Below are 27,371 nucleotides of genomic sequence, written 5' to 3' on the forward strand. Positions count from 1 at the left end.
AAGCACAGCTCCTTCAGCTCTCATAGGTGCACATAGGATTCCTTATGAGTATATTACTATAGTGAGAGCACTTTGTTCAAATGGTCATATCACTTTGATCTGCAGATGAAGCTGCTGAACCTTTACATCAAACGTGCACAGACGGGCTCTGCAGGAGCCGACCCCACTACTGATGTTTCTGGACAGAGTTAGTGCTGCACATGAGCCTCCCAGGTCTCTGAAAGGACAACTGCCTGCCCTCCTCAAGGAAAGGAAACTCAAATACAGCTTTGGGACTCAGCTACGGTTTCCCAGTTCTAGCCTTTTGTTTTGTTCTGTTTTGTATTTTCTGTAACAGAGGGGTGTCCTCAGTCTGCATGTAACTTTATGATAGTTATTCCAAGTTCAGGAGAAGCAGTATTAACATCAGTTGATCAGTACAAAGTAATTTTTTAATCTAATTCACCATTTCACATGTTTGTACTTCTTTGTCTTCCCATTAACCTTTGCCAGTGTTATGATTGTATAAATTTTTTAAAATGCTGGTTAAACAGGAATGCTTAAAGCTTTAAAAGTTTAACAGTCTAAACTTTTTTTTGCCTTTATTCAACTGCAGAAGAATATTTTTATTGCTACTTTTGTTCCGTATCATGTCCTATGCTAGAAATACTGACAATAATGTGAGACAAAGCAGGGCTACTTGGAACTCCAGCCAGACTCTGTTGATGTGGCGGTGGTACATGTCGTTAGCTGCGACTTCTTTGGGATGACCTCAAAGAGAAATGTCATAGAATCAGCCAGTTTTGTAAGACTGATAGTGTCTGTTGGTTCTTGATCTTGCCACCTTTATTTAAAGCCGTGTCCCTTCTTTTACCACGAAAGAAAGCTGCACCCAATCACCTGCCTCGGCTTCCGTGGGGATTAGTACAGTGCCGGGTTTGGTTGCCGAGCCTTTGGTTTATCTTTGTTGTGAATGATGCTTTTTGTTGTATTTATTAATATCAAATTCACTTATGAATAGACTTGATAATGGAAACAGATGAAAAAAAATCAAGTGCATGTGTGTCTTTGACTGTTCTGTTTCTCATTTGATAAATTAATTATTGACATGGGAGTCAACCAGCACCTTCTTGTTGAATGGTGGAACCTGGTTTCCTTTGACCATGAAATTGTCTCATAAAAGCACGATCCTGACGAGAGAGAAGACGGTGCCGAGCCTCTTGTCCAGTGGCTCACACTCTACCTCTTCAGGGCTGACCCTTTAACCAACCCGCTGCCTGGAGTGTCTTGGAAAACTACTTCAAAGGTGATGTTTTGTTACTTTTTAACATTTTTTAATCACCTCTGCTAACGTTATTTTCATGTGCAGCCAACTTTCAAATATCACCAGTTTGGGTGAAAGGCCAAATTAGGTCATTTGGAACCAGGATACTATTGATTTCTCATCTTGACTTTTGTTTTGTTTTGTTTTTTTGAATCCTAACATGAGGTGAATGTGACTGGAAAGCAGATGGCTGTGGGAGCAGTTTGCTGTTGTTACAGAGCTACCTGTACTTCGTTCAGCTGGAAAAATGTAGAAATGTATGTAAAGGGCGTGAGCGGAGAGAACTGGATGGGTGATTGGTCGGAGAAGCTTTTCCTTTCCTTCCTTTTTGTTCTGTTTTAGCAGCAAGAAAAGATATTACTCCATCCCCTCTCCCCTACTGTAACAGTTTTGTTTTCTACTGTTAATGACATTGTGTATTTATAGTTCTATGCTTACCGTTGTGCATATACTGGCAATAAAACTGTACATAACATTACTTGAAAACCTTAACCATGTAGCTCAGCTCTTTCTCTCACTGTGTAACAAAAGATATGGGTTTTTCTGTAAACGTGAAACTTCTTGGACCAGTTACGTCCCCTGAGTTTTGTACATGCATTTGAGTTGCAAAGATCAGGCCTAGCAACTACAATACAATATATGTAAGTATGGGTTTCCTACAGCTTGGGCATTGAACTCTGCTCAGTAGTGTTTTGTACTAAGTGTATTTCATAATCATTTTGAACCAGTATATTGATTTGGCTTGTGCTTTAAAATATTTTAATTCCTGTTGACAGCTGAGTAGAGTGACGTAAGCATTGAGCCCTACACTGTGTAGAAGAGGAGCAGAGTTTATTGTTTCCAAATGGAAGCTAACATAACAGTGGGAATGGTGGTGCACACCTTTAATCTCAGCATTGGGAAGTAGAGACACATGGATCTGAGTTGAGGTCAGCCTGGTCTACAGAGTAAATTTCAGGATAGCCAGGGCGACACAGAGAAATCCTGCCTCAAAAAAAGAAAAAGAAAAGAAAGAAAGAAAGATGGATGGAAGGAAGGGAAAAACATGAAAATTGTATAATTTGGGGGATGGATATGGATGTATAGCAGAGCCCTTGCCTAGTGTGCACAGCGCGTGGGTTCAGTCCCCAGAGCCACAGACAAGTAAAAATTAAAAAAAAAAAAAAACTTTCATAATTTCAAGTTGATACGACTGAAAAAGTTATTGATATTGAGATCACTTTGTACAGTATACGTCTACTTTGTTCATTTCAGAAGCATACTTAGATATCAACTGTTAAAAATGTCATAAAGCTACTGCTCAAATGTCTTTAGCTGAAGAACTGGCTCGGCAGTTAAGAGTGCTTGCTCTTTGTATTAAACGATATATAGAAAGGGGATTTACTAGGATGACTTACAGGCTGTGGTCCAGCTTATCCAGCGGTGGCTGCCTATGATTGGAAGGTCCCAAGAATCCAGTGGTCATTCATTCCTGTGAGGCTAGTGTCTCAGCTGGTCTTCAGTATATGCTGGGATCTGGAAGAAGTGTAAACTTGCTCAGTCTGGAAAGCAAGCAGGGAATGAGCAAGAACTTCCTTCTTCCATGCCTCTCTATATGCTTCCAGCAAAAGGCATGGTCTTCCCACCTCAAAAGATCTAAAGATATGTCTTCCTATTTCAAAAGATCTAGATTAGAAATGAATCTTTGTATATACTTCAAATTAAACAAAATTCCCTCATGAGCGAGTCCCTTTGGGTGTTTTGATTCCTGATGTAGTCAAGTTGACAACCTAGATAGCCATCACACTCTTCCAAAGGACCTAAGAGTTCACTTCCCAGCATCCACTTCGGATGTTTCATAACCCTCTGTAACTTCAGCTTCCGAGGACCCAATACTCTGTTCCCACAGCCACCCACACATGTGTATACATACAAACAACACAAATAAATAAAAATAAAACTTTATTTTCTAAGTCTTGCTTTCCTCACCCAAACTAATACACAATACGTTCATTGCATTACTGAGAATTTATTAGAATTGCCCACAGTCATCCCAGCTACTTGGAAGCTGGAGCAGGAGGATAGTTGCATCTAGAAGTTGAAAGAGCAGCCTGAGCAAATGGCTAGATCCTTTCTGCACAATACGTACACATAGTTTTTAAATATATTTTATGCATATGTGTTCACTGTAGCTGTCCTCAGACACACCAGAAGAGGGCATCAGATCTCATTACAGATGGTTGTGAGCCACCATGTGGTTGCTGGGAATTGAACTCAGGACCTCTGGAAGAGCAGTCAGTGCTCTTAACCACTGAGCCATCTCTCCAGCCCTCCTACACATATTTTTAAGTATATTTTAGTTTCAGATTTTAAAGCCTGTTTAGTTCTGGGTTTCAAAATCTTGCAGACTTGTGTGCTTTTTGTCTTGTTTTTCCCTAAGGTATAGTGTAACTATGGAAAAGTCCTCTGTTGTAAGCAGCCAGAGAAGGCACTCTGTAGTTTCTCATGAGGTGGCTTTTTTTGGTTGTTCTTTTCACTAATATTGAGCAGGATGGCGAGTTCACTTCTCACTGAGTGGTTGTAGGGGAAAAATATCTCAATTTTTAATACAACTTACATACCAAACATCCTACCAAATAACTGGTTTCCAGCTGCCTTCATTCCCTTTTCTGTTGCTGTGGTAAGGATATTCTGAAAGGATGTGGAGCTGGAGAAGTAGCTCAGCAGCTAAGAGCACCAGGTATTCTTCAGAGGACCTGGGTTCAGTTCCCAGAACCCTACAAAGTTATTGATTCACGAAATTCGTATGGCAGCAGTTCCTCCTTAATCAACTAATTCCCCGATAACCACGCAGACTATGATTTATTTAAGTCACCTTGAGCCAATACTGAGCAATTATTATTCCATTCTAAACCTCCAAGCTGATCAGACTTCCTCCCAGACACTATTCCCATTTACTTGAATTTTCTCCGTGCTCTCCTGATTCAGCTCTCTTCTGATGTTTTCTCCACCTCCCCCATGGCTCCCTCCTTTGCTTCTTTATTCTCCACCCCTAAGTCCCACCTAGTCTCTCTGGAGCCCTGTGTTGGCTCATTAACTTTTACTGGCAAGACCAAGAATGAATGAGGAGCAGTGCTCATGCAAGCTTGAGACAAGAGCTCGAAGAATAAGCGTTACACACTGTGTGCAGATTGAAACAGGATATGAAGGTATGAGAGCAGAGAAATCGGCATTTGAATGACACAGGTAAACCACACCCTGAAAACATGCCTCATGCCTACAGTACCCACATGGCATTTCACACCCGTCTGCAATTCCACTTCCAAGGGGTCTGTGGCCTCCTGTGGCACAAACATGTCCATGGTATACTTGCATCCATACAGGCAAAATACGCAATGTAAAAGAATAAGTGAACTAAAATACCTTGATAAAAGCAGGTTAGAGAAAGCCCAGCAGGAGGTTGAGTGCTTGTCATGGTCCATTCACAGTCGAGAGGGAGAACCAGGGGTGAATGTACAGGCTTCCTCTGCTTCCTCTAACACGGGTTCAGGATCCGCTTCCTAGGGAGTGGTGTCACCCAAAGTGAGCAGACTTCTCCATTGGCTCTTGCTTCCCAGGTGATTCTAGGCTAACCATCACACCAACTCAATCTGTGAGTTTTCTCCTACAGCACATTCCATTCACAAGTTTCAGGTTAACACTAGATGAGTTATTGAATTACTCTCATGGAAAAGATAGTGGTTTGGAAATTGTTGTTGGGTGTTCTTACTACTGTTGGGGTTGGGATTGTTTGGAAGCTCTTGTTTTCTCCTTTAAAGACATGGTCACTTAGAGCCCGGGTGACTTCAGACTTACCTATAGCTGATTGAGCTACTGCCGATCAGACCCACAGCTCCATGTGTGCCAGGCGGTCTAGCAGTCCCTGCTCCAACGTGATGGGCTTTATTTCAGAATACTGCTGTCAACTCCGGAGTCCACAGAAACAAATGGAAACTGAACACTCAGGGAGGCTCAGGCTTTTCTTACACTGAGTTTTACCCCAGGCTAGCATCACTTCAGTAACCAAGGAAAGCAGATCAGTACCTTCTGCAATGGCTGGCTAGTACATTTAAAAACCTGAGAGTTCTCAGAATACTGCATGGTTACACTTGCGTACAGTACCTAGAATAATCAGAATAAGACAAGACAAAGTGAGAATGGGAGTTGCCCGTGTTGGGGATTAGGAAGACAGAGCATTCAGACAGGAAACACAGAGATGCAAAGCACCTGGACTTCAAGCATCCTGACTACTACAGCCTTCCTGCACTCTTTGCTCCTCTCTGCCCCAGACCTGAATGTTTCCACCTATGACACCACACCAAGCATTTCACTTGCTGACTGCAGACCTTCTGTTAGAGTGGTTAACAGCCAGGTATGATGGAACACACATGTAGTTTCAGCACTTTGTAGGCTGAGGTAGGTTACTGTCAGTTCCAGGCCAACTTGATAGTGTGTTGCAGGATATTTGATCACACTATGAACCCTGAGGATGTGTTATTTATTTGGGGATGAGGGGGGTGGGACGAATTTCTAGTTGTGGTTCTGCTCACTTTTAATCCCTCTGGCTGGAATATAGTCATACTCTTTAGTGAGTTTTTTTTTAAGATTTATTTATTTATTATATACACTGTAGCTGTCTTCAGAAACACAAGAAGAGGGCATGAGCTCTCATTACAGATGGTTGTGAGCCACCACGTGGTTGTAAGATTTGAACTCAGGACCTCTGGAAGAGCAGTCAGTGCTCTTAACCATCTCTCCAGTCACAATGTTTTTTTTTTTTTTCTTTTGTTCGGAGCTGGGGACCGAACCCAGGGCCTTGCGCTTCCTAGGCAAGCGCTCTACCACTGAGCTAAATCCCCAACCCTTCCAGTCACAATGTTAATACACACCTTTAGTCCCAAAGAATGAAGGTAAAGTTGGTTTGTAGAAGGAAGCACTCATATTTGAAAGTGATGTCTAATTGATGGGCAAAGTGACGGATCAGAGAAAGATTTGACAGAATAGGATATGCCCAACTCAGAGAGAGAAGGGAAAAGGGAAGCTACTTAAGGGGCAGTACAGAAAAGAGGAGGCAGCTTTACTGGGACAACTGTACAGGGACAGGTTGCAGAGAGAACAAGCTAGATACAGGTGAAGGCAGAAGATCAGAGCAGATTGCTACAGTTAGTTAGAGATCAGGCAAAGCCATCAGCAATTCAGGAGAGGGGCAGAGGAGGGAGGAGAGGGAGAGAAGCCAGATTGAATCAGTCACCATGAAGAGTTCTAAACAACAACAGGTGAGTTGAATCAGCCAGCGAGAGTTCAGAAAGACAGAAAGGGTGAGCTTATTCTGTAGTAAGTCTCAGGCTGAAAACATTCTAGGCATAGGTTAGATTGTACAGAGGCTAGAAGCTTCCAGGACTAGACCTAGGTTAACAGACTGGAAGCAGTAAGCCCCAGAGACAACAAATTACACCAGGAAAAGAAAAGTTACCTTTACAATAGTTATTCCAGGTCAACCAGGGCTACATAGCAAAACCTTGTTTCAAAATGCACGTGCATGCACACACACAAGCATACACACAATGAATAAGTAAACAAATAGGCAGACAAACAATAGAAAGCAGGCCAATCTCTGGGAGTTTAAAACTAGCCTAGATTACATAGCAACTTCCAGGCCAGCCAGAACTACGCAGTGAGACTTGAAACACACAAAAGGCAGAGAGATGGGGAGATGTCTCAGTTAAGTGCTTGGGAATACAAGCATTTGGGCCCGAGTTCAGTCCCCCACGACCACACAAAAGCCAGATGTGGTGCACACTTGTAAGCGCAGCACCAGAAAGGCAGAGAAGGATCCCTGGGGCTCACTAGTCAACCAATCTGGCCTAATGGACGAGTTCCAGATTCACTGAGGAAAGCCCCACCTCAGTGAGAATAAGATGAAAATGACTGAGGGAGCCAGCTTGTCCCAGAAGCACCTGCATGCAAGTGCACACAGGAACACACGTTAAGACACTCAGATTTGATGGGGTTGGGGATTTAGCTCAGTGGTAGAGCGCTTGCCTAGGAAGCGCAAGGCCCTGGGTTCGGTCCCCAGCTCCGAACAAAAGAAAAGAAAAAATAAAAATGACACTCAGATTTGTCACTTCACAACTAAGAGCAGCAGATTCCACTATGTGTCACCATAACAAACACTGGAAGGACTAGGGCTCTGGTATCAGGTAGCAGAAACTGGAAGGCCTCAAAGAGGTTGCTTCCTTAAGCCTAAAAGGCACTGAGGAGGTTACGAGTTGAAACTGGAGCCGATGAGAGCTCTCAGTTTAGAAGTTAAGGGAAATGTTCCTGGAAGCTGGAGGAGAAGAAATCTTGTTCTGCAGTGGAAGTGCTCTGGCAGCACAGTGGCCACAGTTAACATGGAAAGGAGCAAATGAGCCAGTGGTGCACACTCTAATCCCAGCACTTAAAAAGCCGAGGCAGTAGGAACAGTTCAGATTGGTCCTCAGCTGTCTGTTGAAACTAGTTGAAACCAGCCTGAGTTACTCCAGAGACTATCACAAACAAACATACAAACAAAAAACCACAAAGGGGGATTGGGGATTTGGCTCAGAGGTAGAGCGCTTGTCTAGCAAGCGCAAGGCCCTGGGTTCAGTCCTCAGCTCCTGCGGGGGAAAACAAAACAAAAACAACAACAATAAAAAACCCACAAAGGGCTGGGAAGATGGCTCAGTGAATTGACTGTTGAGCATGAGGACTGGAGTTTAGATCCATCCAGAGAACCCCCCCAAAAAAGTGAGTACAGGTGGCTTAGTGGTTGAGAGCACTGCTCTTCCAGAGGACCTGGGTTCAATTCTCAGCACCACATGGTGGCTCATAACAGTAACTCCAGTACAAGAGGATCTGACGCCCTCTTGTGGCTTCTGCAAGCACGGCGCACACACAATGCACAGACCTACACAAGGCAAAATAACTGTACAGATTAAAAAAGAATGTAAACTACTCCCTCTCCAGAAGACCACAGATTTCAGAGTAAGATATATACACACACCACAGCATCGTCATGGGGGTGTCACAACTGTAGGGAGTTGGTTCTCTCCTTCCACTCATGGGTCCTGGGACTCAAACTCAGGCTGTCAGACTCAGAGGCGGGTGCTTTTACTCATCTGTATCCCCAGCCCCAACTCACTCACTGATTCTATTCATTAAACTTACACTTTCAATGGTTTTCTGATATTATTGGTTTGCCAGATTTAATATGAACTGCTTCCCATCCTGGGAATGAGCCCAAGGCCTAGAGCATGCTAGACGGGCTTTCTCCCAGTGAGAGGGAATGCCAGGCTCAACTCCATTTAATTTTGTCTTGCTTTGTATTACTCGGCAGCCTTAATAAGCTGGCCTTTGCCACTTGTCCTTCAGAAACAACTGAAAGGCTGGAGAGATGGCTCATTGGTAAAGAGCACTGGCTGTTCTTCTAGGAGACCCAGGTTCGATTCCCAGCACCCACAGGATGGCTCACAACTGATATAACTCCAGTCACAAGGGACCTGACCCTCCCTCCTAGCCTCCATGGGCAAACTGTACACTGTACATGCAGACGAAACACACATATGCATAAAATGAAGGAAAATCAAGAGACAAGCGTAAATAGCTTTAAAAACACTGTAGTACACGTAAGTCAGTGTATAAATGTATGTGTGGTTTAAATGACGTTTCTCACCTGGGATGACAGCACTCCCTCCAAGAGCCGAAGACCACCTAACCAAAACTCCAGTGCCAGGCGCGAGAAGCCTTCTTTTGACTTGTTACTCACACTCATCCGGAGACTCCTCAGACATTAGTCTGTTGCTATTGCCTTCCTTTGTCCCCTAGAGGTACAAACTTAGTCCCTGTTGCTAAAGGCTCCAAGCACTTCAGATGCAGGCCCTGAAGCCTGCAGAGCCAGATCCGACCTGAGCAGCTCTTGTCTGAGGACTAGCTTTCATGCAATGCTGTGCAGCTTCCTAAGGAGAGAAGCAGCAACAGTCCTAACCAGATAAAATGACCCTCACGACATGATAACCCTAAGGGTATGGTGCTGGCAAGTTTGTGTCATTTTATTGGGTTCTTATACCTCAACCACCCTTCCGACCCTTATTCCACCCTAATAACCTCCAACCCCCCTCCAACACTAGATAGGAGAGAAAGAAGGTTACAGTGGAATGGGGATGTAGCCTCTATAGGCTACTTCCTGCTGATTAAGGTCGTTGGGTCCCTTGGGGCTAGTCCAGGCTTCATCATCAGAATGTCCAGTAGTAGTTCAGCAACAGCAGATGCAGCGGGGGAGCAGCGTCTGCCACAGAACCTCTCAGGCCTGTAGTGTTTATACCTTCTCCAGAGTCCCCAGAATTAAACTATCTGCAGCTGGCAAAAATCATGCCCCCTAGAGCGGGAGACAATCATAGTTAATGGCTGTGCAAAATCTGAAGTAGCCCTATATCCCATACCTGAGATTAGAACAAAGGCATATTCATATAACGCAACTGGGTTTTTAAAGAAACCAAAAAGCCCTCGCTACAGTACAACTGTGACACACTTACTCTGCTGGTGACCGGTAGCTCTCTACTTAGACTTAAGGCATGCTACGCAAGAAGGAAATCATGGCTACCGCTAGAAACGTAGGAGAACCCTCACCCACCAATCTACTAAACCAACCAAGTACCGAACTGCATTCCAAATAATTGTCCTTACAGCCTTGGATAAATGTAGTCCTTGCCCCCTCATCGAGGAAGCTTCCCTTTGCAGACAGAAACAGTGACAGAAAACCACGACCCACAAAAATGCAGGACTGTGGGTTTCAGTCCCAGTAGATACACTTACAATATGACTCCTGCACCTAAGGCTCGGGGAGCCTTTCAGTACAGGGGACTGGGATTGTAAGAGCCAAAGAATGAGGGGGTTTACAATGAGGTTGTGTCTTCTAGTAAGATCAGCAGCTACACCCGGTGAGTGTCTCACCAACGTGACTGCATGTGCTGAGCAAGGACAGCACCAGTAGACATGCTAAGGTGCATGGGAAGAGCAGCAAGTGCTTGTAACCACTGAGCCATCTCTACAATCCCACCACTCCCCCCTGCATGCACACATTTTTTTAAGCCAGGATTCTGTGAACTTAGGTTGGCCTCAAACTTTTGTTTCTCCTGTGTTACCTCCGTAATGCTGGGATTACATGTCTGGTGGTTTGATTGAGAATAGCTTCCATAGACTGGTGTGTGTGTGTGTGTGTGTGTGTGTGTGTGTGTGTGTGTGTGTGTGTTTGAATGCTTGATCCATAGAGAGTGGCACTATTAGGTGTGGCCTTTTTGGAGGCAGTCTCGCTGTGGGGACCGACTTTGAGGTTCTATGGAGGCTGCTCTCCCATAGAAGTTGAGTTTGGTTCCTAAAACCCACACCAGGTAGTTCCTAACTGTAACTGAGCTGCAGCGGATCCAGCACCCTATTATGACCTTTGTAGGCACCTGCACGTATCCATACACAGACATACACATTATCAAGAAGCTTGCTCAAGCTACACCCGGTGTGGTACACAGTCTCTGCCTGCTGCCCGAGGAACAAGATGTAGATCTCAGTTCCTTCTCCAGCACCATGCCTGCCTACATGTTGTCATGCTTCTTCACAGACATGATGTAACAGACTGAACCTCTGAAACTCTAAGCTAGCCTTAATGAAATGTTTTCCTTTAACTGGATCATGCCTTTAACCTTAGCACTTGGGAGGCAGAGGCATGTAGATCTCTGAGTTCAAGGCAAGTCTGGTGTACAGTGTGAGTTCCAGGACAGCCAGGACTACACAGAGAAGCCCTTTATGAGAGTTGCCATGGTAATATTGTCTCTCTACTGCAATAGAAACCCACGAAGACAACATCCATGCACCATCTCACCGCTTCCAAAGACAAATGTTTGACAGAGAAAAAGTCTCTCATTTTCTTTGGGTATGTTCTTGAATAAACCTAGTTCCACTAATTTCTGTCTCCAGGTCTTTCAGTAGAGCTCTGAGCTGAATTAGCCTGAAAGTCCTTGGGTTTTTTTGTTTGTTTGTTTGTTTATTTGTTTGGTTTGGTTATGTGTGTGTGTTTTTTGTTGTTGTTGTTGTTGTGTTTTGTTTTGTTTTGTTTTGGAGCTGAGGACTAAACCCAGGGCCTTGCGCTTGCTAGACAAGTGCTCTACCACTGAGCTAAATCCCCAACCCCAGCCAGTCCTTGTTGTTTTAAGACTGGGTCTTGGCTAGCCAAGAGCTCAACCGTGAAGACCAGGCTGACATAAACTCAGAGATCCCACCTGCCTGGGCTTCCAGTGTACTGGAATGAAAAGCATGCCCCATCACCCTCAGCTCTAATCTTAAATGTTGGCAAATGTTAGCTTTCAGAGGCTGTGCTTCTCTGTATGTGTGAGTAGTCTAGTGCACAGGTTGATTAAAGAGACAGCACAATTACACTCTCCCAAGAATCAGAGGATTACACACACACACACACACACACACACCCTCATTTTCCAACAGTTAATAATAGACTTGTCGAATCTATGTTGCTGGACCCACATCTGTCTGTTTACTACTCAAATTCAATTCTTTGGAAACAAAATTTTCTGGAAAAGAAATAATCATGGGCCAGCTTGGAAGGAGCAATTCTTCTCAAAGCTTCTTGTTAGGGATACCCAGACACAGAAGACTTCCAGTAGCAAGTAAAAGGAGTCACCTGGACACGGAAGTCTCTGTGCTTAGTGTATAGCTTTTGTATTTTATTGGTGGTATCTGTGTTTCTTTTTTGTCTTCATGTTACCTGAACCTTAACCTCCCGTTTTGTTTCGTTTGTTTTTTTTAGAACAACATTGGTTTTCTTCAAGTTAATTCTCACAGCAATTTGCTTCGCTTAGGGCACAAAATTAAGGAATAACGAGGGTATCATACACTCTTGTGCTATGTGAGTCACCAGATGTTCTGGGCTCTGCAAATTTGTTTTGAGACAAGCCCTTGAGACAAGTATATAACCTTGGCTCAGCTGGAGCTCGCGAAGTAGACCAAGCTGACCTCGAACTCAGACCAGCCTGCTTCTGCCTCCGGATTAAAGTTGAGTTTAGAGGGGGCGGGGAACTTTCAGGGAGGACTGACTGGCTTATTCTCCTGCCAATCAAGATTTTCTGCACAACAGACCTAGCTTACATCAGAGGATACGTAGCCGCTTTTCTCTGGAGTGGGAGCAAAAGCCGACGAAAGGGTATTTCCCTGAACCGACGGAAGTAGGACCTGGAACCACTTCCTCCAGTGCGGGCCAATGAGCTCTTACTTATGGCAGCCAATTTAGTCCCTGAGAGGAAGAGTGTTTTGATTGGTGGCTCAGCCGGGGACGCAGAGGCTCACGGGAATCCAGTCCGGCCGCTTTGCCGTGACTGCCCAGAAGACCTGTCAGTCAGCCGAGTCTGGTTACTCCTCTTCCGCCGCCAGGCCCCGACGCCGCGGGGGCCGGGCAGCGCCGCTCGGCCCAGGCTCTAGTGCCGCGGCGAGGCGCGGGGCCGTGAGGGGCGGGCCTGGGAGGGGAGCGGCCGCGGGGGCGGGGCCGGGGCGGGGCCGGAGGAGGAGGCGGAAGCGGCGAGCGAGTCCGAGCCGGAGCCGCATCGAAGCTGCGTCCGGGCCGGCGGAGCGGCGGTGGCGGGGTTGGCCGGGGCGAAGGGGCGCTGGAGCCTGGGCGGGCGGGCAGAGGGCCGGGGGGGCGCGGCCAGGGAGCGGGTGACGGGCGTGCCGGGGGGATGTGCGCCTGGGCTGAGGGGCGGGGCGGGCGGCGGCCGCGGGAGCGGCGCCGGGGGCGGGCGGCGGCATGAGGCGCGGGGCCGGCGGCCGCGGGAGGGCAGCGCGGCTCGCGGCCCGGTCGCTCCCGCTGCAGCTGCTGGCCGGCACGCTGTGCCCTGACAGCTGGGCCTCGGCCGCTCTCGTCTCAGCCGCGTCCCGCGCCGCCGCAGGTGACCACTCGCCGCGCCGCCGGAGGCTTCACCCGCGTCCTCCCTCAGGACGCGCCCGCGGAGCTCGGGCGCCTTCTCCCCGGACCCGGAGGCCGCGCTGCGCGGGGCGGCGGCGAGGCCGGAAGATGGCCTGGGTGCTCAGTATGGACGAGGTGATCGAGTCCGGGCTGGTGCACGACTTCGACTCCAGCCTGTCCGGCATCGGACAAGAGCTGGGCGCTGGCGCCTACAGCATGAGGTAAGGGGCGCGCGGTTGCCTCCGCCGGGCGGGGCCTGGGCCGCGGGGTCGGGGTCTTGCCGCGTGGCGCCGTAGCCTCGGAGGACGATGGGGGCGGCTAGTGGTGGAGGACCCTGTCACTTCTGCCAGGGGAACCGCGTTAGCTGTTGAGACCGGGTCAGAGGGGTAGGGGCTTCCTTTCCAAATGATTTACGAGCCCTTTTAGCTGGAATATGCTGTACAAAAGGCACCGCTTCTAATGGGAAAACTGCAGCTTTTCCTACGGTGCCTTTCCTAGCGTGGCCTGCGAATTTTAGCCGCTTGACATTACGATAGTAAGTTATATTGTGAGTGAAAGTAGCCCTGAGGTTTGGCGTGCGCAATGACTTGCTTGTACAGTCTCCTGATTGATAGTGAAGTTGGGCCCTTGCCTTGGTTTCTTCATTCTCAAAGTGACTCCCCTCAGGCTGTTTCCTGTTGCTGAGGGCTTTAAGATTGTGCCACAAACAATAGTTTAGTCACTGCTGTCTGCACCAGCAGCTGTTCCGTTTTGTGTAGTTGGGAGAGGTTGAAACAGATAGGAGCCAAGTGAGTCTGCCTCTAACTTATCCCGAAAGAGTTGAGTTCTTCGTGGCTCGGCAGCTCTTTGTTTCGATGTTGGAATATGGCTTGTGTAGGTATAGTTTACCCGAGGAGGTAAAAAAGTGTGGTTTTTGAAACTTGTGTAAATTAAGTGTAGTACTCAGTTTTCAGCAAAATGCTTGGTGTGTGAAGTGTGCGAAGTACAATAGGGCGTGGGGGTTCCCAGTAACTCTCCTACCTTCCCTGCTGGCACGGGAGGTCAGAAACATTACTACCCTAAGAGAAGTGACCTGGGTCAGACTGGTGTGCACAAGTCCCTGAAGCAATTTGCCTTGACTCTGTCCAGTCGGGAGGTTTCTTGGCCCGTGGAAAGAAGCGGTGGAAAGCATACTAAAGAATTAAGCCGCTCGCATCTGACCCTGATTTGGTCTCTGCTCGACTCCTGATCTTGGCACCTCCTTTCTCTGCAGTTGTGTAACTTGAGGGCTTTGCATGAGGTGGATTGTTTTCTAGAACAACTCTTGGTTGTTGAGGAAATTGAGCTACTGAAAGTGTAGGAATCGTCCAGAGAGGAGTACTGAAGACTAGGTCTTCTGTGGAAGTCCTCCTGTAGTGAGTGTCCTTGTCCTCTTGAGAGCACATGAACTTAGCCCAGCCTTGTCTCCTTGCTTCTCATTTTCAGTCAGATGGGGCTGCTGAAAAGCTTGCTTATTGGTAATTTTTAGAACTTGGCTTTTTTTCTAGGATCCTCTGTGAACTAACTGCTGCGTTTTTGATAATTCTACCAATTTGGCTAACTTGTGTTTGGGATTATTTTTCTGAAAAGGAAGTCAATTCTTGGTGGCAGTCTTCTCTTAATAATAACAATCTTTAAGGCGTGCTGGCATCTTTGTGGTTCTCATCTGTGATGCTCCACTTGGGAAAACCTTTTCAGTGTTTTTGGCTATGTCCTATAATCTAAAATTTCCAGAATCTCAGAAAGTATCAGTTTTTGAGGGGACTTGTTTATTTGTTTATATTTAATTACATCATGAGAAATCAAGAGGAATTTGCCTCCTGTGCCTTCAAGACCTTTTATTTGAAAATTTCAAGTATAAACCATTGTGAAAACTGAGCTGAGAGCAGAACCTCCAAGGGGCATTAGGCGTCTGCAGGCTTCCCTTAACCCCAAGTTACCTGGAGCGGCCTGCTCCTGTTGGGAAGGTATTAGGAAGCAAGCTTGTCTTTTTGTTATTTGTTCTCACCTGTGAGGCTCAAGAAGTAAGCCTGGTGTGTGCTCACACCTGTAATGTCAGCACTTGGGAGACTGAGGCAGGATGATCATTTGATTTTGAGTCAAACCTGGGTACATATTGTAATTGTCATATAGACACACAGATCAGAAAGTATACTTGAACTTCTAGGAAAAATCTTGATAACATTTTGGTTCGGTGGGCTGCAGAGATGGCTCAACAGGTAAAGCCGTCTGCTATCAAACTTGCCGCTGTGAATTCTAGCCCCAGGACACATGCTAGAAAGAGGACTGACTTCTGCAAGTTGTCCTCTTACCGCGTGCATGTTGAAGACATGCTTGTGCTAATTGTATTGTATTTTTTAAATAAGTGCAAGGTGCTTTCTAGTGTTCTTTATACTGTGTTTGCTGTCTTTGGATTTCTTAAAATAGAATGTATTCTGTCTATAACCTCCCAAACCTCAGGGCTTTGGGAATTGAACCCAAGGCCTTGAGTGTACTAGGTAAGTTTCTTTCTTTCATTTTCTTTTCCTTTTTTCTTTATTTTTTGAGATGAGGTCCCACTGTGCAGTCCAGGCTGCCCTGGAACTCAGTATGTAGCCTGGGCTTCCTTGAATAAATCCTGAGTGCTGGGATTATAGGAATAAACCAACCTTCCTTCCTTTCCTTCCTTCCTTCTTTCTTTCTTTCTTTCTTTCTTTTTCTTTCTTTCTTTTTTTTTTTCTGAGAAGAGATCTCATTTAGCCCAAATATCCGAGGATAACTTCTGATCCTCCACCTCCAGAGTGCTTGGATTGTAGTGTGAACCATCTCTTGTCCATGTGGTGCAGAGGTCTTTGTGCATAGTATAGCTAGACAAGCACATTACCAGTTGAGCCATAGCTTCTGCCTTTGTGACTTTTTAAGACTTTTTTCAGGCTATCTGGAGCTTACAGTATAGCCCAGGCTGGCCTCAAAAATTGAGATTTGCTTCTGCCTTCCAAATAGTGCAATTTTATTCTTAAAATTTATGTTGCAGGGGGTACTTTCTTTAGCTTTTATGGACAGTAACTTGAAAGAATTGGAGCATCTTTTTCTTCATATGTGTGGCATTATACATGTTTTATTGATTAATTTAGGCTGATGGTGTTGGAACCCTGTTTAGGCTACTTTCTGATATTCCCTTTGCTTTTCTTTTTCTGGGGGGAAGGAGTCTGGTTCTCATTTTGCAGGTACAGCCTAACTTGTAAGCTAACTGTTCAGATTCCCTTTGAAATGAACCAAGCCATACATAAATGTCAATTTTTTTTCTTTTAAGATTTATTTATTTTACTTATATGAGGGCACTGTAGCTGTCTTCAGACACAGCAGAAGAGGGCATCAGTTCTCATTACAGATGGTTGTAAGCCACCATGTGGTTGCTGGGATTTGAACTCAGGTCCTCTGGAAGAACAGTCAGTGCTCTTAACCACTGAGCCATCTCTCCAGCCCGTCAATTTGTTTTCTTATAATATCAGTTCTAGGCTGGGGATGTAGCTGAATTGATAGTCCTTGACTAGATGCATGTAGCCCTGGGTTCAATCCCCAGCACTGCCTAAAACTGGGCACAGTGTTACACTCATCTGTTATAGGTAGAAACATCAGAATTTTAAGACTATTCTGGGCTAGATAGCAAGTTAGTTCTAAGCCAGCTTGAGATACATGTGACTGTCAAAGAAAGAGAGAAGGAAAGAACCAGCCCTTACTAATTGATAAGATAACTAAAACCATTATTATTATTATTATTATTATTATTATTATTATTATTATTTTTAACTAAAAAGTATTTCACAAAAGAAAAAAAACTTAACCATAAGAGTGAAGTTTCTTTTTATTTCTTATTTTGTGAAACTTAACTTTCTCCTTTGGATTTGCTTATCTGATACAAATAAAGTCAACCTCACAAAGGTAAGTGCTTAGAAAAAGCAAATTTATATAGATAGCCTTTTTAGGTAGTTGTGGATATTCTTTGAAATTGTCAAAATTTGACAAGTGGTAGTTTACTTTTTAAAAAACTTACTAAGATGGAGAAATGGCTCAGTGGTTAAGAGCACTCACTGGCTGTCCTTCCAGAGGACTTGGGTTCAATTCTAAGCACTTGCATGAGGTCTATAACTCCAGTCTCAGAGGATCCACAGCCCTTTTCTGGCCTCCTCAGGCACCAGGCATGCATGTAGTACACAGACAGACAGACATGAAGGTAATACATCCATACACATAAATAAGTTGTTTGTTTTATATAGCCCTAGCTGTCCTAGAACTCGCTCTGTAGACCACTCCAAACTTGCAGCGATCTGCCTGCCTCTGCTTTCCAATTGCTGGGAAAAAGGAATGCCACCACCACAGCCCTGCTAAAATAAGTAGCATTTTAAAACTTTATTCATTGTGAGTATGGGCATGAGCCACAGCTCTAGGGTGGAGGTCAGAGGACGGGTGACAGCTTGTTCTCTTCCTTTGTCTCCTTTACCATCACATAGTTAGGTTCTGCCCATTAAACTCTAGTTGCCAGGATTGGCAGCAAATGCCTTTACCCACTGATCAGCCCAGTGGTAGGTTCCTAGAGCTCCACTGGCATGGAGACTGTAAAACCATTGCGTTTCCTTAATCTGCTTTTGCGTTTTCTTTATTCTGTTGTTTTGAGGCAGTCTGATTATGTAGGTAGCTGTTTAAAAGGCTGGGAACTTTCTATCCTCCTGCTTCAGAGTGCTGGCTTGCAGGCATGTGCTGGGTTACAGACATGTGCTGCTATGGCCTGTTACATTTTGACACTTGTTAAGTTACACAGTATCAAGAAATTGTATTCTTTAATATAGCTAGTTGTCAGCCCTGGTGGTGGGGCCCAAACTATTACTGCAACATATTGTCAGCTTTTGCCTTCAATGATGGGCTTACTTTGTTAAATTTTTTAATTTATTTATTTTTATTTTTTTAATTTTTTTTAAAGATTTATTCATTCATTTATTATATATAAGTACACTGTAGCTGTCTTCAGATACACCAGAAGAGGGCATCAGATCTCTTTACAGATGGTTGTGAGCCACCATGTGGTTGCTGGGAATTGAACTCAGGACCTCTGGAAGAGTAGTCCGGTGCTCTTAACTGCTGAGCCATCTCTCCAGCCCAAATTTTTTAATTTTTAATGTTAAACTTACTTATTGTGTGTGTGTGTGCATACTACTGCAGTTACTTGGTGTAAAGGTCAGAAAACAGCTTTTGGGAGTGGGTTCTCTCCACCAGATGTGTCAGGAGTGGAACTCAGGTTGTTGGGCCTGGCAGCAAAGCCCCTTTACCAGCTGAGCCAACTTGCCATTGTTCAGTGTGTTAATTTTGAGAACGTTTCTGTTTTACATCCAGGTCTGAGTAGTCATACCCTTTCAGTAAAATGATGTCTGTTCTGTCTCATACACTTGTGAGATCTTCCTCAACATCACCATTTCTTAGAGCTCAGAGAAGTTGAGTAGCCTGTGGTGAGCGCGTCACTCAGAGTGGCAGCTGGGGCTTGCAGATCCAGGCTAGGGTTGGTCTCTGACCTTGCATCACTTTCTTAACCATCCTACGACAGTAAGTAGCCGAGCAGTCCCAACAGAGAGGAGTAGGCTCTCCACAGGAAGAAAGTGGGCCGAGAATCATGTTTCTGTTGTTCTGTTTTGTATTGTGTTAGTTTTTGAGTGAGGTTTATATAGTCCATGCCATAGCCCATGCTGGCCTCAAATTCACTATGTACTTCAGGCTGGCCTTAAACTTGTGTGGTCGTTGAGTAGAGGCACATGACTTGGTTAGAACCTCTGTCTCTCCCTTTGTGAGATGTCTAGGGTTTCAGTGAAATGGTGGCTAAAGACTCCAAAGGCTGGAATCTTTAAATATTTTACTGATTTTTATAGAGAATGCCTCTAAATTTTCAGATTATTTGATTTCATTCTTAGAAAAGGTTAGCTTTTAGCCTTCTTTTTAAAAATTTTTTTAATGTTTTAAAAGGTATATTTTATTTTATATGTGTATGAATGTTTGCCTGCATGTCTGTGTACCATGTTTGTGCCTGGTACCCATGGAGGCTGGAAGGTGTCAGATTTCCTGTGAATGGGGTTATGGATGGTGTGTACCACCATGTGGATGCTGGGAACCAAACCCAGGGCCTCTTTAAGAGCAACATATTCATTCTTAACAGTGAACCATCATCTCTCTAGCCTTCTTTTTACCACATTTTACTAGAAAGTGTGTGTATGTGGTGTGTGTGTGTGTGTGTGTGTATGTGTATGTGTATGTGTGTGGTGGGATGTGGAGTGTGTGTGTGGTGGGGTGTGTGTGATATGGAGTGTGTGTGTGTGTGTGTGTGTGTGTGTGTGTGTGTGATGTGGGGTATGTGGGGTGTGGAGTGTGTGTGATGTGTGGGGGGGGTGGGGGGGTGGAGTGTGTGTGATGTGGGGTATGTGGGGTGGGGGTGTGGAGTGGGTGGGGTGGGGGTGTGTGTGGGGAGAGGGTGTACTTGCCATCGCACATATGTGGACATCAGGACCCCTTTCAGGATTTCATCCTTCCCTTTACCTTGTGGGTCCCAGCTTGTCCACAAGTGCCTGTGCCAGACCAGCACTTTCCCGGGCCCTTGTTTGTTTTTCTTAGAATTACATTCTTAGCCCGTGTGGGGCTGAGATTTAACTATTTATTCAAAGGTTGAAGCTAGTCATCATGGCACACACTTGAAATCCTAGTAGTACTCAGGAGTGGGGGCAGTTTAGGATCCATCTTGGCTAAAGTGAATCCAAGGCTATCCTGAGCTACGTGAAATTGTCTTTCAAGACAGAAAAGAGTTTTGTGAAGTTTATCTAGAAAGAATTCTGGATTTGAGCTTTTAGTTCTTTTTCAGTGAGAATGTTGTCCCTGTAATTTATTTCAGGCACATGGGAAAATTAAGATTATTTTAATTGTGATTGAGTCATGGGGTCCTGGCTGAGTCTTAGCTTCAAGCTGCTCAATAGTGACCTCTTACCCCAGCTTCTGCCCCCTCCCGCACTGCCTTCCTGGAGGGCTGTCCAGCCTCAGTACTTCCTCTGTGTGCTGCTGTCCCTCACCTGCTGGTGAGTGGTCACAACAACTCTGCAGACTGAGGACTGACGGAGCCTAAGGTGTGCTTGTTTGTGGGTCACTTTGTGTTTGTCCTAGTGTGGTCACTTGGGCTTCTTGAGTCAGTGAATTGGGACAGTTGTCAAGTTTGGAGTTTGTTTAGACTTGGCCTCTTCAGATGCTACCCCTACTGCAGCACTCTGCTGCTTCTGGAACACGGGGTGATAATGTGCCATGTGGCCTTTAATCAGCACTCAGCAGGCAGAGGCTGGCTGATCTCTGTGAGGCCAGCCTGATCTGACCACACACTTTCAGGACAGCCAGAGTTGCATGATGAATGTTTCAACCCCACTCAAAAAAAAAAAAAAAAAAAAAAAAACCTGCAATCTCTTTATTCTTTACTGTTCCCCTGTCCCCTCTCTGTCCTCTTCTGAATAACTTCTTTCTCTCCATTCCATTTTCTCAAGTTTTCAGTTTCTTAGTTGGAGCTGCCATTTGGGTCACCTTAATTTCCTGTTCTGGGAATTCTGTGTGTTCCCCTTTTGGGTTTGGTATCCTTGAAAATCTCTTCCCTGCAGATCTTTCTAGACCTGTGTTTTATTTCTTCAAGCTAGGTAAGCGTGATTTCGTAATTTGGGTTTGATAACTCTAGTATTTGAAATCTGAGTCATTTCTATATCCAATTAAATGGAAAATGAAAGCCACCGAGGTGTTTCTGGCAGAGGTGATGAGAGGACCAGGGAAGGAGCTGGGGTGCCTTTAAGCTCCTGCTGGCTCAGCATCTAGCTCTCAGAAGCCTATGTGTTGCCTGCCTTGCACCTGCCTTTTCCTGTCTCAATCTGAAATTTCCCACACGGGCTTCTCTTTGACTCAAACCAACAAGATTCCAGCTAGCAAGAAGTCTCTTAGGAGCTGTTGTGAGGCCTCAGTCCTCTGTAGCACAGACAGAAGAGCTGGGTACTGCAGATGGAGTCTGACTGGGTGTTAGCCATCTGTTATTTTTACTTTGGGTTCTTATTCCTAGAGTCTTGTTTGTCTTTTATGCTCAGTTATTTTTGTGTCTTGGCATTGTGGAGTTACCTGGAATAATTTGATGCCTATGGTTTTCATTAGTGTGCCAAACTCCTGGAAGGCCTTCCTACCTGGCTAGGGCCGTCTTAAGTGCACATTTAGTGGTCTCTTCTACCGTCTGGAGAAACTACTATAGTAGGCATCCTTGCAGGAACCTGCTCCCTTTTATCCTGGCTCTTTCCTCAGTTCATGTGCTGGTGGGAGTAGCCAAAAGTATAACACAGCATCATGGTTCTATCTTCAGAGTGGAAATGCACTCTTTGGTGAAAGCCGTTTAGCATTCCAGGCTTGCTTCGAGTTTCTGAACTTGGCTTCTAGATCAGCCTACTTCCATACGTGATAATTAGGTCGTAAGAAGAATCTATGTTGGGTCTGGAGAGGAAGCTCAGCAGTTAAGAGCACTGACTGCTCTTTCAGAGCAGGGTTCAGCTCCCAATACCTGCACTGTGGCTCACAATCATTTATAACTCCAGTTGCAGTGGATCCAGTGTTCTCTTCTGCCTTTCTTGGGCTCCTGTATTCATGTAGGACACGTAGAATTCATGCATGTGTATATGTATATGTTCATCCACACTAAGTAAATACATCTTTTTTTCTTTTTTTAAAGAACATATGTGATATTCTGGATCCCTCCCTGCTTTGCTGACCTGGAATTCTACATAGTCTTGACTTTGAATCAATGATCTGCCTCAGATGTCTGCTTTCTTGTTTTGTGTGGGTCAGAGTTGGGAATAGAGCACTCTGTTAGTTCAGATAACCTTCGTGTCATTCCCATCTTGGTTTTATTCTTGTCTTTTGAATTAAAAAGTATTATACCTACTTATGATTATGCATGTGAATGCATGTGTATCCATGCCTACCATAGTACACATGTGAGCGTCAGAAGACAGCTTACTGCAGTTGGCCCTGTCCTTTCACCATGTGGGTCCTGGGGGACTGAGCTGGTCACTAGGCTTTATGTGGCAGGGCCTTTCCTGGATGAGTTATTAGCCAGTCCTTGGTCTTCTGAATTCTGTAGAATTTCACCTTCCAAATATGTCTCCATTACTTACTTGTTATGTTCTCACTAAGAAGACATCGAATTTTTTTTAACTTGTTTTTGAAAAGTAACCTATTGCTCTCTATAGTCATGTTCAAATCTATGAAAGGGGACATAGCACCCAGGTCCTCCTGGAAAACAGAATACACTGCTGGACAAGGTCACTTTATCGGTTTGTTGTAGGTGTAGCCGAGGCTGGCCTTGATTCTTGATGCCTCTAGTGCTAAGGTTCCAGGTGTGCCCTCCACACTCAGCACATTGCTTTGTGTTCTGAGACACAACTCCTGTAGCCCAAGCTGGTTTTCAACTCCACAAGTAGCTGAGGATAACTTTGAACTCCCGACTCTGACTCTGCTAGGATAGCAGGCATATCCAACTTTGTTACGGTTTTAAAGTCAGAGCTTCAGTGCTAACTGCGTATGGTTCGGCATTTCTTTTTTTTTTTTAAAGATTTATTTATTTATTATATATAAATACATTGTAGCTGTCTTCAGATACACCAGAAGAGGGTATCGGATCTCTTTACAGATGGTTGTGAGCCACCATGTGGTTGCTGGGAATTGAACTCATGACCTTTGGAAGAGCAGTTGGGTGCTCTTAACCGCTGAGCCATCTCTCCAGCCCTGGTTCGGCATTTCTTATCAAGAGTTTTCTCTGGTTTTATGCATTTTGAGGCTATGCAGTAGATGCATCGTAGGATCAAGTTTGCTGTGACACTCATGTGTGCTTCACTCAAAATGGTCCACTTGTTTGAAACATCATGTGATGCCCTATACATATGTATTGTCTTATTTGTCAGTTTTAAAAATGAAATTTAGTTATTAGAAATCTGTGCTGGCCTGGAGAGATGACTTAGGGGTTAAAAGTACTGGCTGCTATTCCAGAGGACCCAGGTTCCATTTCTAGAACCCACATAGTGGCTCACAACCATCTGCACTTCAGTTCCTGGGGATCTGATGTCCTCTTCTGGCAAGCAAAATACCCATACACATAAAATAAAAATAATTTTAAAAGAGTCTGTCTCTAACATTCAAACGACTCCATTTCTGGGTTTACAAAGACCATTGTGCACTTTCCGTATAGCTCAACATAGGAAATCTTGACTCATAAGTGTCTTACCCTATTTTGGCTGCTTTGTGTTTGATAGCAGTGAAGGAACAGCTTTGGGTGCTTATGCACAAACTTCTCAGATCTCTGTATGAGCAGGGTAATGGGGAGTGTGTGGAAGTCTGTCCTTGACACCTGAACTTGGGCATTCTGTAGAAGAGCAGAGCGAGCAGTTGGTCCTGAGAGCCTCGTGTTGAGAGGTCACTGTGGACAGAGAGCAGTGGGTGGGTTTGTATGGATTTGTTAGGACCTTGGTTGAGAGCAAGCTGATGGAGGGTTTAGAGGAAAAAGAATCTGTTGACTGGAGAGATGGCTCAGCGGTTAAGAGCTGACTGCTCTTCCAGAGGTCCTGAGTTCAAGTCCCGGCAACAACCATCTGTAATGAGATCTGATGCCTTCTTGTGTTTCTGAAGACAGCTACAGTGTACTCACATACATAAATAAATAAATCTTTTTTAAAAATCTAGTTTCTGACATTTGCTGTGTTTATTAAAATTTTTTCATCTTTTTCTTTTTTTAACTTTAAAAAATATTTTTATTACCACTCCCCTCTCATACTCTCTCTCACGTGTGTGTGTGTGTGTGTGTGTGTGTGTGTGTGTGTGTGTGTGTGTGTAAAAGAGAGTCAAAGAATTATAAACATCTTTCAGTTACTATGTGGATGCTGGGAACCAAACCCAGGCCTACATAAGAGTAAAAAGTACTAAACCACTGAGCATCTCTCCAACCCCTTCTATTTCTTTTGGGATATATGGTCTTACAGACCATCCTCAGACCTGGGGTGATCTTGCCTCAGTGCTGGATTTACTAGCACTCCTTGCTTTGTTCTCTGTCTCTACCCCTCCCGCCTCCTGGAGCTAAGGACCGAACCCAGGGCCTTGTACTTGCTAGGCAAGTGCTCTACCACTGAGCTAAATCCCCACCCCACCCCCTTTTTTTAAAACCAGGGATTGAACATAGGGCATTGCACATGCTAGGCAAATATTCTACCATTGATCCACAGCCCCCACATCATCCCCCCCTCCTTTTTTTTTTTTTTTTTTTTTTTTTGAGGTAAGGTCTTTTTATATAGCCTGGCTGGCCTGGAACTCACAGGAATGGGCCTGCCTACCTTAGCCTGTGGAGTGCTTGGATTAAAAGTGTGTGCCACTATGCCCCACATTTTATTTTTAATTAAGTCAAGTTTAAGAAACATTTAGTATCACATGCCTATAATCCTAGAATTTGAGAAGTTAGTAGGAGGAGAGTCAGGAGTTTGTGGTAATTTCCCTGACTTCACAGTGACTTTGAAGCTGGCCTGAGCTAAATGAAAACCTGTGTCAAACAAACAAAAACACCACAAGGGAGCTGGAGAGAGCACTGCTGCTCTTATAGAGGACACGGGATTCTGTCCCAGCACCCTCATGACACAGACGGTGACTCACAACTCCGCTTCCAGGGGATCTAATGCCCTCTTCTGGCTTCTATGGGCACCAAACATGCATGTGGTGCACATACACAGATACATACAGGCAAAAATACTAATGCACATAAAAATAAGTTAATATCCCTATATTCGTGTGGACATGCGTTATAGCTGCCCTGGAAAGCTGTCTGGCCATGTAGTCCAGGACTCTGCTGAGGTTCATACTTAGGGAGCTGAGTGCTATCTACACAGGAGCATAAGTGTGTTCCCAGCACTGTTCATAGCTAGAAGAGAGAAGAAGCCCCACGCCCCCAGGACAGATGCAGAACTCGTTGTCCATATAATGTAGTAAGGTTGTACTGAGGAGAGAAGTTGTGATTTATGCTGAGCCACAGGTAGACCAGACAAGATGCCAAGTGCAACAGGCCCATCCCAGGAGACGACGGCGTATAGCCTATACCTCATCTGCACTAACTCTCAGAGTCAGCACATCAGTAGAGACAGACTTGAGGCCAGTGATAGGGAAGGGAAGCAGGCAGGACAGTGAGTCACTGAGTTGGATGTGGGCTATCTTTTTCTCCCTTTGAGGCAGGGTCTCTTGTAGCTCAAACTGCCCCCAAACTGGCTCTGTAGTAAGGCTGACCTTGAACTTGTGGGATTACAAGCAGAGCCACCATGTCTGCATTTTGTAGTGCCAGGGATCAAACCCAGGACAGGGTTTCTCTGTGTAATCCACCTGCCTCTGTCTCCCAAGTGCTGGGATTAAAGGAATATACCACCATGCTTAACTGTTTGTTGTTGTTTGGTTTGGTTTGGTTTAGAAAATCTCACTGTATAATCTATGCTGGCATCCAACTGTTGATTCTCCCAAGAGCTGATATTACAATAAGAGATTTCTTCCTGAGGAAAATGTTCTGGAATTAGATACTAGTAATGATTGCATGACTATTATCAGTATGCCAAAAATAATGGAATCGTACACTGTTGAAAGATGACTATTGATATCCAGTGAAGCTGTTAGACACCAACAGAGCCAGCTAGCCAGGCCCAGGTTTGTTCAACCACAAGGCTGGCAGGTATAGACAGTCCCAAGAGAGCCCTGGTTGCAGGTCACTGTAGCCACTGTCTGTGCTGCCAGTTGGTTTTGTGAGTCACTTTCTTGGACTGGACCAGAAGCTCTTCACTCTCAGCTTAGCTGGCCTTGGTGGGGAGTATCTGCTGAGCGCCATTTTATTTGGAACTTTTCATTTTTATTAATTTATTTTGAGAGGGTCTTAGTGTGTAACTCTTGCTACATAGACTGGGCTGGCCTCGAACTCATAGAGATCCACTTGCTTCTGCCTCCTGGGGCTGGGATTAAAGACCTGTATCACTATGCTTGGCCAGTTTACAGATTTTAAAAGAAAAAAATTTCCAGATAGTGTTGTTGTTGTTTGTGGTGGTGTTGGGGCTTAAGCCTAGAGCCTGGTGTGTTAGGCAAGTGTTCTCTACTAAGTTACATGCTACAGTTATTACTTTACCATGTTTCTCATGTGTTCTCAGTAGTGAAATGGATGACTTATAGTATCTTTTAGATGAACAGATTAGCATTAATAGTTTTGTTCTATGAAATATTTCTTATATTTAATTTTAAATGTAATAATTGACTTCCTAGTACATGCAGAGTTTTAGGTTCAGTCTTGAGCACTGGATGGCTGGTAATAACCCCTGAATTGTGTTTATTTGCTTTAAAATAATCTAAAATGCAAAGAAAGGTGAGTTTCGATGTTCTGTTTTTCAGTGATGTGTTGGCGCTACCCATTTTCAAACAAGAAGACTCCAGCCTTTCTTTGGAGGCTGAGGCCAAGCACCCCCCATTCCAGTACGTAATGTGTGCTGCAACCTCACCAGCCGTGAAGCTGCATGATGAGACGCTCACTTACTTGAACCAAGGTTGGTACGGTCGTCATATACTGACATGTAAAACTCTACAAAAATCTAAAGAAGTGCTTTGATATTGTAACCTACAGTGCTATTGATAATTAAAAATGAGATTCTGAAATTGTACAAGCTTAGCAAACACTGTAGGACTTTTTTTTTTTTTTTTTGACCTAACACTGTTATCTATGATGTAGTTTGTAGTTCCTTTCCTGTCATTAAATGGACTCTTTATTCATTGAACAATAGGTTTTAGGTTTTATATTTATGGTTAATATTATCAAATGTGGAAAGGACCTGGGCCTTTGGCTCGTGATTTTGAGCCCTGCACATGAAAGGCAGAGGCAGGCAGACCTCTGAGTCTGAGGTCACTCTGATCTACACAGTGAGTTCCAGAGCTATTGATTTCCCTTACTACGGAGCTTAGAATCCTGCAGCTCTC

The 27,371-nt window shown here is 44.7% G+C and overlaps 3 protein-coding genes and 2 long non-coding RNA genes across 88 annotated transcripts in view; 2 read left to right on the plus strand and 3 right to left on the minus strand.

Annotated features, from left to right (window-relative positions):
• The window catches only part of Clasp2 (cytoplasmic linker associated protein 2), a 181,493-nt gene extending 179,698 nt beyond the window's left edge, over positions 1-1,795 (plus strand). For all 50 annotated transcript variants that reach the window (XM_087560097.1, XM_087560099.1, XM_087560105.1 and 47 more), the window contains one exon: positions 106-1,795. In XM_087560097.1, the coding sequence (XP_087416223.1) occupies positions 106-192 (87 nt within the window). In that variant the 3' untranslated portion in view covers positions 193-1,795. The remainder of the gene's footprint in view (positions 1-105) is intronic.
• Positions 1,230-5,809, minus strand: LOC120094275 (uncharacterized). The gene is made up of 3 exons (NR_190597.1): positions 5,138-5,809; positions 4,706-4,842; positions 1,230-2,818 (listed from the first exon to the last, which is right to left on the minus strand). It is a non-coding gene; the product is annotated as an uncharacterized LOC120094275 (long non-coding RNA).
• A 6,047-nt stretch (positions 5,810-11,856) lies between these two features.
• On the minus strand, positions 11,857-13,148 carry LOC148004364 (uncharacterized). Its single transcript, XM_087564216.1, has 2 exons — positions 12,503-13,148; positions 11,857-12,199 (listed from the first exon to the last, which is right to left on the minus strand). The coding sequence occupies exon 1, from the start codon at positions 13,142-13,144 to the stop codon at positions 12,752-12,754; it is 393 nt and encodes a 130-aa protein (XP_087420342.1). The 5' UTR covers positions 13,145-13,148; the 3' UTR covers positions 11,857-12,199; positions 12,503-12,751.
• On the minus strand, positions 12,040-12,582 carry LOC120094276 (uncharacterized). The gene is made up of 2 exons (NR_190598.1): positions 12,503-12,582; positions 12,040-12,199 (listed from the first exon to the last, which is right to left on the minus strand). It is a non-coding gene; the product is annotated as an uncharacterized LOC120094276 (long non-coding RNA).
• The window catches only part of Ubp1 (upstream binding protein 1), a 45,759-nt gene continuing 31,294 nt past the window's right edge, over positions 12,907-27,371 (plus strand). For 11 of the 35 annotated variants that reach the window (XR_015626557.1, XR_015626560.1, XR_015626562.1 and 8 more), the window contains exons 1-3: positions 12,907-12,981; positions 13,285-13,522; positions 26,793-26,944. Coding sequence is in view for 8 of the 35 variants with exons in the window: in XM_087561534.1 (XP_087417660.1) it covers positions 13,410-13,522; positions 26,793-26,944 (265 nt within the window). In the remaining 27 variants the exon portion in view is untranslated. Of the gene's footprint in view, positions 12,982-13,139; positions 13,523-26,792; positions 26,945-27,371 lie in introns of those variants that run through there. The other 24 variants (XR_015626558.1, XR_015626561.1, XR_015626564.1 and 21 more) reach the window with 4 other exon arrangements.

The sequence above is a fragment of the Rattus norvegicus genome, chromosome 8 (genome assembly GCF_021556685.1).
Source record: "Rattus norvegicus strain SHRSP/BbbUtx chromosome 8, alternate assembly SHRSP_T2T, whole genome shotgun sequence".
Lineage (NCBI taxonomy): Eukaryota > Metazoa > Chordata > Mammalia > Rodentia > Muridae > Rattus > Rattus norvegicus.

Bases quoted from the DNA above. Each gene is read 5' to 3' on its own strand.
- LOC148004364 (XM_087564216.1), bottom strand. From the start codon at position 13,144: ATGCCGCCGCCCGCCCCCGGCGCCGCTCCCGCGGCCGCCGCCCGCCCC.